Source organism: Pholis gunnellus (assembly GCF_910591455.1).
Source record: "Pholis gunnellus genome assembly, chromosome: 9".
NCBI classification, from domain to species: Eukaryota; Metazoa; Chordata; class Actinopteri; order Perciformes; family Pholidae; genus Pholis; species Pholis gunnellus.
Window position 1 is genome coordinate 9335073 of NC_136535.1, and position 15128 is coordinate 9350200.

At 40.4% G+C, this 15128-nt stretch overlaps 1 protein-coding gene across 5 annotated transcripts in view; it reads right to left on the reverse strand.

The window, feature by feature from the left end:
- Positions 1-15128, reverse strand: part of nbeab (neurobeachin b) — a gene marked incomplete at both ends in the record, with an annotated part of 186315 nt that overhangs the window by 138486 nt on the left and 32701 nt on the right. For all 5 annotated transcript variants that reach the window (XM_079166663.1, XM_079166660.1, XM_079166661.1 and 2 more), the window contains 4 exons: positions 1311-1432; positions 2487-2582; positions 2826-2926; positions 4430-4661. In XM_079166663.1, coding sequence (XP_079022789.1) covers positions 1311-1432; positions 2487-2582; positions 2826-2926; positions 4430-4661 — 551 coding nt within the window. The remainder of the gene's footprint in view (positions 1-1310; positions 1433-2486; positions 2583-2825; positions 2927-4429; positions 4662-15128) is intronic.

Consider the following 15128-nt stretch of genomic DNA (forward strand, 5'->3'; position numbering starts at 1 on the left):
AAAGCCTCCAACCACCACCGGCCATTGGCATCATCTAAAACAAACGGGCCTCTTTGACAAAGCCGATAAAGACAGCATAGCCTTTAATACTGTGGGGCGCATGCCGGGCCAGAGAGATGTAGAGCCTCACGCCGAGCTACCACTGAGCCAGCCGAGACGCTCCAGTGGACAAGCCTGCTTGTGATTACACATCAGGTGGAAAGCGGCAACCGTGGTCCGCTTCTGAAGATACAATTCTTTTATTTGTTGTCTACATGCCCTGCCACTGAGCTACGAGGCCCTCGGAGCGATGCATAAAAACAGGATTAGCTTGGCATATCTCAGCCTTTTTTGTGACTCTGTCAGAGAGGAATCGCTGCCGCATGAATACCAACAACTTAGGCAATATTTCTTTTTTTTCTTCTTTTTGATGTTCACATCAGAGAGAGGCAGAACTAGTCCTTCCAAGGCGAGTAGGTTCTTTCATTCAAACGGTGTGATCCAGGTAAAGCAATGGCAGCCAGCAGACAATACAGCTAACGATACCGTTATCTCTGACCAATTAGTGCTCCCTGTCAGCCAACTCTACCTTTTCATCTTTATTATTCAACTTTGTCTTTCATTCCCCTCCACAACTCTTTTATATGTCCCATTGTATTGAGTGATTTTCTCCCAAAGCTCCTCTCATAAACAGAAAGAACGGCAGCTGAATATCACTGCACTTTTTAGTTATTGATTTTAGCACTAATTACCCACAAGCCCCTACAAGAGAAGGTATGTGGGCCTAATGTGGAAGATATTCAAATCTAAATTAATACCTCCGCAGTGCCTCCCACTGCAGCAGTGGCTGTAGTTCATGCTTTCATGGGTTTTAATCTCAATAATCTTTATAATAAGCCCTCTCTCTCTCTCGCTCTCTCCCTCTCTCTCTCTCTCTATTGTAATTCATGAACATCATCTGGAAAGAATGAGGCCCTTTCACAAACCGCAATACATAAGTGTAACCAGTGTGTGGAAATGTGTGTCTGTGCAACTAGTTTAACCTTGAAATACAAGTTCCAGTCATAATCTGTTTAGATGGGGAAATCACAGTAGGTCACAGAGTATCAGACAGCATATTGCTTTGTCAATAAAGCTGCTGGTGGCTTTATAGGACTCTGTAGAGAGGGAATGTTTTCTAATACTAAGGCAATTAGATTGATGAAAAACAGGAAAGTGTAATTTTCTTCTCTCTGGCGTCATAATGTTACAGCACCTCTGTGAGAGAGCTAGGCATGTATTGAAGACATTGGAAACACGGAGCGCACAAATGTGAGTAATTGTTTACTCACCAGTAGAGATATGGTTTATCCTTGTCGACATTGATGTTATTTAAGGGATCCATCCTGAACCAGGTGTTGAATGTAAACCCGTTCTGATAAGGCCACTTAGCAATAGGAGGTAAAGCAATGGCCTGGGACAAAACACAAAGAGATGGCAATTGTGCAGTATGAGAGACAATTGTATAAAAAATGTGTTGCACTGCCTCTTCTAGACTAAGTTACAGTGAAATGAAGATGCACTATGATAGAACAACATAACACTAAGGTGCTAAAAAGTGACCAACTGGAAGTGTAATATGAATACGTTGTGCTTCTTTTCTGCCTATTAATATTAATGAAAATGTATAAAATATTGGCGTAGGTCACTCAAATGTTTATTTCTATAAAACTAAATAACACAACTGAAATTGCAAATATGTGGTGAACTCCAGAATGTTACTGGCCGATTGATCACATTATAATTCTTGCTGAATTTGTTATGATGGCAAGGGTCCAGCCTCTTTGAAAATAAATCCAGCTGTGATTTCTAGTCTTACTTGCATTTCGAAAAAGTTGCATTATTATTATTATTATTATTAATCTCCAGGATTCTTTAGAGGATAGTTCAAAACAAGTCATTAACCATCAGTGAAAAATTACATTTAATGAAAGTACTGTGATGACTCATTTGCTTACTTAATCAACATGCTTTGACGTGATGCAAAACGATGCGACGGTAATGAACAGTATGCTGCACTCTGTAACAAGTGTCAACCCATCTGCCTCTACAATATTATCCCAAGATTAACTATCAGCACCTCCGAACTGCACCAATCTTATTTGGTCACACTACGATGTCAATCTTACACTGGGTGGATTAGTCACATTTCTACTCCTGCTTAACACAGTGTACATGTAGGTATATGCAGTACCAGTGGAGCGGTTTCCATCTACATGTTAAGACCACTTCACATCTCTTTTCTTATTATATGTAATCAAAATATACTAATCGAGGCAAATGTTTTGATATATGGATTTGTTTTGTTGCTGAACACATCATGTGAGTCACCTTTAACATTCATCGATTGCCAATCGTTCTACCCTGTTTTACGGAGACCTGCAGGTTCACCTGCAGGTCTCCGTAAAAAAGCACAGATTTGTGACACTTTGAAATTGATTGCAGAGTGGAGACTTGTGAAAGCTTACTGCTGCACTGCGACCAGGGAAGTTGAAGAAGGCATCTGGACCGTGTCTCTGGGGCATCTGATTCAGCACCGACAACATTTTGACCGCATGCTTCGGCTGCACAGGTGGTAAAGATAAAACAAGAGGGATAACAAGACAGTTGAGGCTTTCTCTCTGACTGATTGGACGGCAGTCAATACACTGTCAATTACCTCATTCACTCATTCTGCAGGTTGCCGATTACAGAACAAGCCCTAAACAGATCAGTGTGAGGGCTCTCCGGGGGCGACTCAAGTGAGAGTGTAAAACTAACATACACTTGTGTCGAACTCGCCGCATTCGGTCCCCGCTATCACTTACCCAGAGGCCACCTTCCCCTCGTAGCATGCTGAAGAGCAATTTCAGTTCCTTCACTGTGATGCTGTAGCTGGCCAGCACTCCCAACATGTCCACTAGCAAGTCTGTAAAAGGCAAGATAGCATGCATTCATCACCAAACACACACACAAAAACAAGGGAAGAAAGAGGAGAGAGGGGACAATTATCATATGCAGCTGCATTTTGCAGGTATTATAATTCATCCACACTGCACAGGGGGTCCTCACGGTGAAAAGTATTCATATGCATCGACTCCTGAGATAATAAATTAACTGAGAATGAAGCTAAATTAAAGCAAAAACAGTTGTGTCTTTGAAATCCCATTATACATAACACAGAAGCACTTCCACTACAATTACATGGAAACTGAGTTGTAAATCATAGTGATGTCTAACTGGTAAATTGTTGAACTTACCGCAGGGAAAACACATCATCAGCTGAAACACTATTTAGAACTTACACAAGGTATGGATATAATTTGCACAGTTAAAAATATCAAAGTGACACTGACTTCCACAGAGAGCCCCACAGTGACCTAAATACAGATTTGAGGGGCTCATTCCAGAAAGTAGTAGTCCCTACAGACTGCAATGTTCATAGACAAAAGTGCAGGACTTAAATAGTACACAGGGACAACTACACAGCAATCAACCTCTGGATGATCACCAATTTCTTAATAAATTAATACCTATTTGTCAAAAGAGCATCATGAGGCTTTGCTACTAGAGGGGCAAATATATCTAAAATATTCTGGCTCCAATTTGTACAATTTTAATATTTTTGTAAAGCAAAGACTTTTTCCTAATACCAATTATTAAGTACAGTACAATTGTTTGAATTCAATTTTAATCAAAATTTACTTTGAAGAGCATTGACTGTCTCAAAGAATTGTCTGAATTGATAGAATAAAATAGAGTGGTGCAGGAATGAGTCCTAAAACCCAGAAATGAGTCAACATTGTTTTGCACTTCCAATTGTTATTGTTTTTTTGAATGGGTTTTTGGTTAGATGCCTGAAATACGGTCTGTGGTTAACCCAAGCTGAAGAGGTTTCAACATTTTGTTCAAGTAAATTCCCCCCTTGTGAATTTTCAAGCTTCTACATGCCTTTAAAAAAGCTGTTGCTAACAAGTGGTTCAATGATCCTACAGACCATCATCACACAGAACACATCAACCCTACTGGACTAGTTTGTTTATAGCCTGTCGTTAGCGCTTTACTTCTGGCAATTACGCTTAAAAAAACATAGTTAAAAGGGGTATTCCTTTGTGAAGATTATCTTGCAGAACAAATGCAAGTATCGTAAATGTTTGTTTGCCGCAGAGCTTATTTTCTAGAATAATCCAATGGAAAAATACCATTTGCTTTTTGCCAAGGGACTCAAGATGATGCTAGCTTCCAGATTGGCCTACAAAAATACATTCTCCCTGCAGCACTCTATTGCTGACAGAAATTAAAGGGGATGACAATGAAAATAAAATACACATACAAGAAGACATAACCCATATACCACTCGCCGGACATTACCAAGATAACAATCCCTCTGAAAATGAAAATACATGCTCTACCACTGCTACCATTATCATACCTGCTATCATGTCATCCACCGAGCTCATTTTGAGCAGCACCTGCTGGATGAGGCCCACCTCAGTGCTGGTTTGCAGGTTTCGAACACTTTTTCGCAGGATGGCGGTGAACATGCTCCAGATTTCAGCCTGGCAGGTGGCGTCACAGTGCCCCAACAGCTCCACCATGCAGCCGATGCCTTCTGCATCCTGGATAATGAAGTTTGTCTCCAGGTCGAACTCACCACCCACCAACTGCAGAATAAGATGGGACAGACAGGGAATGCAAGAAAAGATTGGATCTTTGTGCCTTTCACATGTTGTTTGAATTGTGTTCCGTTGATGTAATGCTCCAGCATAAAGAAACAAGGATTAAACTAAACTTTCACACTGAACATTGCCGTCTGACCCGCCTTTCAACCCTGTCCTCGATCAGGTCTTTCCTCCGAGGTGAAATTAACCACGAGGTCGCACATTTTCCAGGTCACTGCTGTGATGTTAACGGGCTAGCCAGGACCGGAGAGGTGGAGATCTCTCTCCTTCTGAAAGGTTTTGATCAGAATTTAAACACCCATGAAAACAAAATAGCCTGGTATTTTAATGAAAAGAGGAGGGGAGCGGAGTCCCTGTAGCCCTGCTGCCCCTTTTGAGTCATAAATGATAATCACTATTAAGAAAGTAGAAAACAACAATCAATAATGCAGTTCCTAAAGTTCAACAAGCATGAAATTAGCCCTCTAAAGAAGTGCATGGTATATATGGAGAGCACTGACAACAGCCTGCTGGTGGGCATCAAAGCAAGCAGTTGGAAAATGGGTCTAGATACTGCACCACTGCACATTACTGTGACTGACAGGTAAGAGCTGGTGAAATCAAAAGCAGCCTAAAGTAGAGGAATGAGACTTGTCCATGGAGGTATAAATGCAGCCTAACCTCAGTCATCATCAGATCTTGGGGCAATTACATTTCAATGATGTGTGTCACTGGACTAAATGGAGACTGGAGACTTTCATCACAGTGCCGTGGTTGTGCAGATAAAAAATAAAGTAACTCTGCAAAGGTTTGATTCTCTCACAGGTATGACATGCAGGCGAAAGAAAGTTTTATGGGAAGTCATGCACTAAAAACTAGGGATTTTTGATTAATTGGATTAAAACCGACATCCCATGTAATACGTCATTTCCAAATCGCAAAAGTTGCAACTGAAATGAAAAAGGTTATTGTTTTGCTAATTGCAGCTTTTGTGTGGCCCATAGAGCAAGCACATTAGCGTTTCCTTTGACCCGCCTCCCAGCCACTCTGCTCATTCACATGAATGGAGGAAGGGAAATAACCCTGCTATTAGTGCATTTTACAGCTTTTAGGATCAAATTATGTAAATTACTGCTATTTAAGTGTCCATACTGGACAATTGATATACCTAAAAAAAGATTATCCACTGATTTACAGATGTATCTGTCCCAATGCAAGTCTATAGGAAAAATAGTCCTTTTGGGCCACAAGGTATCACGTGCCAAAGCCCAGTACGTTACCTGGAGGCTTGAGGTCAAGGACGGGTTTAAGGGCATTGTTGTTAGAATAGTGCAACTCATTTGGGGAATAGCTGAATGCGTAGTGTGTCAACAGACAGAGAGAGAGAGAGAGAGAGAAAACAGTGGATGTGGATGTTGGCGATCGTATAGCAGAGAGGAAATTAGCAGTCAAGATTTCAAGTGGTAGTAAATGTACTGAGTAGGTTTCAGTTTGTCTCTGACTAAATGCTGCAGCTCCTCAAGACCAAAGAAAAGTTCCTGTGGTGCCCTGAAGTGAGCACCAGCATCGGCCCCGGAGGCAAAACAAAATCTCCCCCGTGCTTCCCGACCGGGTCTGGAGGCGGGAGCCGTGACGGTTAACAACAAGTTTACTACGAGGCTTTTAGTTATCTCAATATTTTTAGAGTGGTAGAGCCCTTCAGTTTGTGTGATCTGGTTCAATACCGTTACTGACTGGAGATCAGTAAGTATTCATATTTATTAATGTTCAGACTGGGCCTCTGGTGAATTAGGAGAGAGGGGGCCGCTCAGATCACATTCATTCAAGTTAAATCAACATGTTCACATGGTACCATTGGGATATAAGTGATCACAATATGTTTTAGAGTGGCACAGCCATAATCAGGTGTTGATATTTGCTCTTTTATATTCCTGTAGTTTGTGAGATGTGTTACTATAACTGACTGGAGATCAGTCAGATTCAAATATAAACATTCACACCAGGGCCGTTGCTCTGCTGTGCTTTTTTAGATTTGATTAAAAAGTTAGTCATGATGATTATATTACATGGCTTGAAATTACATGTTACTATATTCTACTACAATAGCTATATAAAGATATGTTATTCATATCAATGCATGCATCAATTCATCTCATTAGATCATAACAGACAGGCCTGGCCGACATGAAAGAGCAGTTTGTATGTTGACTGTATCCAACGTTGTGTTGGTCATACTATACAATGATTTATTGTTTGTGTATGCTGAATAATACAGATGATAAGGAACTTTTAAAATAATCGCATACTGAATCAGTCGCATTATCAGTCTAAAATAACAATTTGATCATTTTCCCACGTCATTCAGCTCTACTTACACTCATTTAGAGAATTAAAATAGAGCCACATTTAAGTCTCTACATTCAACTGGTGTTGCAGATACGTAGATCCTAGAAGTACATGATGGAGTGAATCTTAAGAAGTTTTCAGAAACTTACAGCGGGAGGTTAGTCTTGAAAAAAATGTCAAAGCTATAGCTGCTAACATCATTTTAGAACAATCTCCAAAGCTTAAATTCAGCATGAAAACCAGACATCTTTATCAATGAGCACAGGGATACAATAACAGGTTGAAAACTCATGGTTTGAGGGTAATCTGCATACGAAACCTATAGAGCCGAGCAAGGTGTAACACACGTCTACCTTCTAAATATAGTCACTATGTTAACTGGTATGGAAACTGAACAGACTGGTGGAACGTTTGTTTTTCATACGCAGACAATCCTCTTTGCCAAACTGCCCACTCCTCCTACCACCTGCCTAATGCCACCATGCATGTCCTGCTGCAGAAAGCCAAACACAATAAAGCAACATTTTGTTGCTTCATCCTTCTGTCGGGTAACACATGTTGCCTCTGGTGGCCAAGTCTACTTAAGTAGAGAGCATTACATTTTGCGGTATGATATCAGTTTGGTAGCAGAAACACTGCATCATGCCTTAAACAAAAAGAAATGGTCAGTTACACAAAGCAATATAAACACACATATAGTGGACATATTACACATACCCTTAATCCTACACAAGTTAACAACACATTTTGTGTTTCTGTAACAGAGCACACGCAAGACAAACAAGATTCACATGAAACAAAATCAAACATACTAGGCATTATATTAATATGTAAAATAGTATTAGGGCCGAAAACCTAATGATGGAGTCATCACAGTACCAGTTAAGCTGCCTCCTGCTTTATAATCATTTATGAATTCCAGTGAAAGTGCAAATGTCTCGCTACCTAAAGTGCAGCACTATGAAGTGAGGAGGGGGGGAAAGTGCAGTTTAATGCCAGGACAAAGACCTACAGATCAAGCTGCTGAAGACAGGAAAACCGCCATGCCTTTATAAATGAATATATATATATATATATATATATATATATATATATATATATATATATACTTTGAACGGATCGGGAGGCTGTCAAAGGTTGTTCGTCTAAAACTAAGACTAAAAAAGACTCCGGTTTCAGCCATCATGGATGCAAGTAGGAGAAAAGAGTCACGAGGTTTAGTCTGAACCTTGTCATTCACCGCTATTGTCATTATTCCCACTATTCACAGGCACGCCACAATCCTGAGAAGTGGTGTAATTGCACATTCAGATCCTCAGAATATTTTTCACCCATTACGCTTCAAGAGGTTAATAAAGACATGAAATCACTGATTACACACTTAATGTGTGGAGAGCTGAGCTTCTCTGAGCAATACAATAATTCTACAGAGGAAATCGATGCCGTTTGAATGCCACTTAAGTTCACTGATGAAAACCCCATAATCAGTGTAAAGAAGTAAATCATTAGATTCTCTGCATAAAGAGGCAAACTGCTGTTCATACATTACAGCAATAAAAGCTAAATTGTTCACAACCCGTAACCAGTTAAATTCATTCTGACAACAGGTATTTGTGTGAGTAATTTGCATTGAATTACACACCTGTGTAAACAACAGGTTTTGAAAAATGTTGGTGGGTGTCGTGGTTAAGACACACACCATACACAGGGGGCCTTTGTTGCATGTCATACCTCAATCTCGCTGACTCATTTCCTGTCTACTGTCTCCTATTTAATATAAGCAGATTGCAAAAATAATTACAAGGGAAAGCATAAACACTTTTCTCTAAATCTTTTTTAGAGACAAGCCTGACAAAACAAAAAATATTTAAAAAAAAGGTCCAAAGAGCTCTCAACAGAACTATGAGAAACCCGTTTTGATGGCACTAATCTGGGGAAGGGTATAACATTTTTTACCACTATTTGTTACAGCTTCATTAGGACAAAATGGCCACTCGAACTGAGCTTCGGAGTGATGGAGAACCTGCCAGAAAGACAACAATCTCTGTACCAGTCCATTAATTACCTTCTTGGTAGGATAGCTAGAGAGATTCCACCCCTACATTAAAAAAGGCATGGGGCAGCCTGCCTGGAGTTTACTTAACGACCGTAAACCCGACTACACAAGACAAATGTATTCTGTTGTCTGGTGAGAATGATGAGGATGAATGGAACGCTGGCCAGAACGTCATGTGGCAAACCGAGCGGCAGCACACAGCTACGGCTCATCACCTGACTAATACTGCTCCGACAAAGAAGACGAGGATGATGGTTGCAGCATAACCAATACGACTAACGAAACAATAAACAAAGCTGAATGCAAGAAGACTTCGGAATGTGGTGAAGATTCAACGTTCAGCATGACAATGACCTCTCGGCACACAGCAAAGTCAACATGCAGTGGCTCCATGACGAGACTCTCAGTGTCTAGTGACCCAAGGGACCGGCAGAGGACAGGAGGGGAACCGGTTTGAAAATCCGTGGAGATACCGGAATGTCTGAACGTCTAGGGGAATTAGACTGGGTGTTTAATACATTTGCAAAACATGTTTTTACTTTTTACTTGCATCTTTAATGACTAAATGTTAAAAATGTGTCTGCTACAACATGTATTCTAATTTTCCCTTTGCATTAGTAGTTTCTTAAGCAATGCGTAATGCAATTTAAAAGGTGTTACACTTCACATTATACAATTGCCTAATGAATGCCACGGAGGAGCAGTCTGTGGGTGTAGCACAGTATCATTTGATAAGTGAATGATCTATTCTGCAATAGTGGCCGCTGCTACATTCTCATGTTTTTAAGAGGGAACAATAGAAGCAACAAGAGGAAGAGGCAAAACACGCCGGTTGAATTTTTTCGCTCCGTCCAAAACTCCATCTACATTATACAATTCGTTTGCTTGCTGGCTCCCTGCTGGCTCTCCAGGACTTATCTAAAATAATATAACAGCAGGAAACACTGGCAGTGAGAGATTGTGGCTGTACACTTATTTATTTAGCCCCTATCTCTGACTTCTGCTCCTGATGGTTTCCGATGATAGAACACTGCTAGCCTTGGTCGGTTTACCACATTAGAGCTAACGGCAGCTCAGTGTGCTGGTGAGACTGAGCTCCTCTGCTACACCCTTTCTCACCGAGACTCTGATGATAGCCCTATCAGTGATCTGCACAATAAAGTCGGAGTTGCTTTGGGAAACAAACAATTGTCATGAATTCAGATGCAAAAGATATTTAAAGAAACCAAAAGGTTGATTTAACAATTTAGCACATTGACTGCTGGGCTGCTGTTCTGATTTATAGTACAGCAGCACAGCTGTGTTGCTATTATTTGTTTAACTAAGTATAGAAATGTAATCCAATTGGAAATGAATCCATTTATTAAAGTGGCAATATACAAGTGTTTTGCTTTAACTTATCATTATGAATTTAATGTTGACAGCATAATGTAACGGCTATTGAATATTGTAACCATCAGCGCTTAGATTGGTTCCCTATAAGCCCCGCTTTCACTATGCAATTCTGTCTGCCACCGGGTCACATTCACCCGAGAAAATGAAGCCTTGATTTATGACACAAAGGCAGAGAACAGCGCCCGAGTTGCACCGATATATATGAAGACGATAAGATAATAAGAACGAGGCCCCGTAGTCTGAACCAAGTCGGCAAACTCTTTATTGCCGACCAAGTTGTGAACGGCAGCGCATTATAGCTACCCTTACTCCGTCCTTTCCTTTCACAATAAAAGACCGAGACACATACAGTGCAACACTGCTAACCATAGAGCAGTTCACTAAGAGGTCATTTTACCATACCCAGGCAGCAGAAGTGGCAGACGCTGGAACAACCAGAGTAATGGTAACGTTAAAGGAACAGTGTGTACAGGAGGGTCTATTGGTACATATGGAATAATAACTTTGTTTTCTTTAGTGTATAAACACTTGGAAATAAGAATGTGTTGTCTTTTAGTTACCTTAGAATAAGTCGTTTATATCCATATATGGAGCAGGTCCTCTTTGGAAAACTAAAAACAACTTAAATCTACAAAATCAACGACTTAAACCTAAAGTAAAAATGCCATCAGTATTCGTATGAGAAATTAGTATCATATTAAGATTTCTGGAGTTCATCATTGCAGGCCTCCTCATCGTGTTGTCAACATGTTGCCAATGAATCTGCCAGTCAATCTGTGTTGTGCCTCTGTTGTTCACAGTTGCCATTGGACCCTATGATTTCAAACTTCGCTTGAAGCATGAGGAAATACTGAAAAGCATGTTAGATTTATCACACTCAAAAAAAATTGTTTTCAGTTTTTTTTTACAAATGAAAACAAGCTTATTAGCCTGCAGCTGTGTATGTCTACCTGTATTTTTCTTTCTGGGTGGGAGAACTGTTAATAAATGTATGGTGGATGATAACACCCTCAGGATTCATTCATCCATGTGAGCAATGACCTGAAATGTCAAGCCAACTAATCATTCTGCGTACAGCATGCTCTTTTCTGTGTCTGTGTCTCACTAAAAGGGTGGAAATTGAAAAATTATGGGCTGACTGAAGTCTTTCAGGTGCTACCAGTCTTTAAAAGACTGCGTTGAATTCCTAGTAAAAGACAACTTGTCAGTCAGCATGTCAAGTGTCAGCTTAAGCATTTATCTCTGCACAACCACCCAACCAATTTGTATTCACGTTGTTTCCTCTCAAACATAAAGGCCAATGGAATTAAATCGTGTGGCATTTCTTTGAAAGCAACATAATTCAACATCAAAGAACGTTCTATATTGTGTGAATGCGCCGAACTGCAGAGTCACACACACACACACACACACACACACACACACACACACACACACACACACACACACACACACACAAAAGCTGAACCAAGTAGAAGCACAGCATAATGGAGGGAGGCAAATTCAGCAGGCAGCAATCCATGCTGTATGATGCAAATACCCATGTGCTGGTTCAAATCACTGCTGTGCGGATAGAGGTAACGCATTTCCCTGTTTCCAGAAGAGGGGCCAGTTGAAGGAGGAAACCCGCCTCCTGCAGCTATGGCTGATCGTTCAATTTCAATTAAGAATATCTGTTCAGGATTATTAGGACGCTCAGAGGCTCAGTGGAGCTGCAGGTCGATGATTTACAAACCAGAGAGGAAGGTTTTAGAAATAAGACTACAATATGAGGCAGGAGAGTAATACCACTTTAATTAGGCTCTAGCTGATATCTATGCAGCTGGAGCTGGCAGACCTGTCAAGGTGGTTACACCAGAGTAGTGACGGCTAGCTCCCTTCACTGTAATAGCACAGAGACTTAGAGAGAAGGATTTACCATTCACAAACTGGAAGGTGAAACTAGATTAGCAAATAATGCCTCTCAGTCAATCTTGCACATTAGCCTGAGGCTCAGTGAACTGCTCGCGAGCTTATGCTGCATTCACATGGAATCAGGAAGACGGCAAACCAGAATGGTAGATGCCATTGCTGTCCAAAGTTTAAATGCTTTAATTAGTGAATTTACAAGGGGATGCACGTAGCTCCCTCACACAAGGTGACATGTTTGCAATAGAATGTCAAGAGAAAGCGGGATTTTATACCTATATGCAATACTAGAATATGAAATAAAATAGTAGATACAAAATAATTGCATTGAATAGATTTCATTCCAACTCAATAGCAACATATCGTCATGCCCGTTTGTTTTTTTGCATGCCGTCCAGCAGGTCTTGTCCGTCTGCCATGGTGGCTGGCCGGGAAAGATTGAGATCCTGTGATGTTACAGAAAATCCAGCAGAGCTTGTTGTGTCTGAGGAAATGAAAGAGCCGTAGCTATTATTGTGATTCTTTAATGTGCTGGGAATAGTAAATTCCACCAAGCAGGCAATTAGTTTACTGCGTGGTAAAATAAAAAATGGTTTATGCGAAAGCAATTAAGGTGTGTGCTTTAGTTTAATTGTTCACCCCCGTGGCTCCTTTCTTTCAGCCCAACGATCATGAGCCTCAATCAAGGATGTTGTTTTTTTCTTTCTTAGAAGGAAATCATTCGTGCGTCATTGCTATGGAGGCAGAGAATTAAGAGAGTTACATCTGAGCCCTCGTGAATCCCTCCACTTTCGACTGCTTCCGATTAGGCCGGGGCTGAAGGTTTCGCCGTCGCCATGGTGACAGGCAGCGAAGATTGGACTTGAGACAGTTTCCAAGGGAAGCCTACAGTGGCTACTAAATTGGGTGAAAATAAATAGATCTGATGTCCTATTTACAAAGGCTGCTGCTGGAGTGCGCACTGAAGGAGTCTCTCGGGGGCAGATGTGGAGCTCGCGATGGTTTTCCTCCCAGATACAAGTGAATAGAACATGAAGTGGTCCAGGTTCAGAAACACAGTCATCTAGTCTGCCAGATGTGGACAGCAGCAGATCCTGACAGGAGTAGTGTCCAGTCCAACACGTTATTTTTGAATGAATATTAAGAGGTGTGTAACATGTCGTTTCCCCATTTTCCAAAATCAAATTTTTGCCACTAAAATCACTACAATCACACTAAACTGGTTCCTCTACTGACCAATCAAAATCATCACAACCAGAGACTGCACTGGCTTGATAAAAGCCCAGGTATAAGGTTTGCGTGCTAGCATGAAGCTCAAACATGATGGTTAGTGTTGCCAACAGACAGCACTGCATTCACAAGCAGAAGACCGAACCAGGGAAACAAACAAACATGGATGTCATCAAAAGGACCATATACAGTAACTCGCTGACTTAATCCAGAAAAAAAAATAAAAAATCAGTCGGTACAAAACAGAAGGCAAACTCTGTGAGTGGACGTAACAGTTAACTTAGCACAATAACAAGGATCGGCTCTGAGTCAGAACAGCCTGCAGCTCACTTTTAAAACAGAAAGCAGTCAAAGGGATAAAGTATGATGCAAAAGCGGGGTAAGTAAAGAGGGGGAAACAAATAAATGACCATTCTGCAGCCAAGTGCTTAGCAGCACACCAGAGGGAGAAAACACAATATCCATATAGAAGACTTCCAACAAACCCCTCTCATTTCACAGCCACTCTAAAAAAAAACATTTTTCAGCCATGATGAGGAAAAGGCAGATGAATGTGTTTGAACTTTTCAAAAAACGAAAGACATAAAAGAGAAGTTATCTAATGCAAATTCATTCACAACTTCACAAAAACACTGGCATAAATAACTTTACATTTCTACAGATATGTTGTTCTCACACTTTTTGGAATATGTTATTGAAAAAATTATGAATACTTTTAAAATGCCTGCATTTTGAAAGACAGGTAGTACTATGATAATGAAAACACTCCCACAAAAGACAAGAGAATTGAACAGGGTGGAAAAAAATGTTCAACCCTTAAAGATTTTCAGAGTATTTGATTTCAGTCATTTGGATGCTGTAACTGAAGTGGCAAATAAATTCATTCTTATAGTAGCAGTTGTAGTGCTAACGTAATGAAACTTGAAGGTTAGAACGTTAATCATTTAACAGACCATTATATCAGGCTGCCAATATGGTCATTACGTGACTATAATTATGGCCAGTTCCATCATACTAATTGGTGTTCATAACCATATGTAGAAGCAATTTTCTTTTTTTGTCTGTTGGATTATTACCAGCTAACATCTCATTCCCTACTTCTGTGTACACAGTGTACACTTGTGTATTGCAAAAACAAAAAGTTTATCAACAAAAGCAAAACTATTGCCAGAAGCACAGAAAGGAGGAGGATATGAATCTGGATTTTTGTTTTGCATCTCTGACATGCAAAAATTCCATAAATTGTCAAACTGCACTCTGGGCATATGTTATCTCAAAGGTGTAGCTTCTGTGGTTCCATTGAGTTTGATGAACGTTCTTCACATCATGGCTGGACCGTGCTAATGACCACACTCCGCTGAAATGAGGAGTTAAGCACACAACAGATTTGCACACTGGGTGAGAAAATAATAATGTGTTTCCCTTTAAAAGGCAATAATCATGTACAAAACAGAAAGAAACAGAGAGGGAAAGAGAAAGGATCAATGAGCCAACTTGGAATCATTAAAGTACTTCTTGTGCATCTGTTTTTTTGT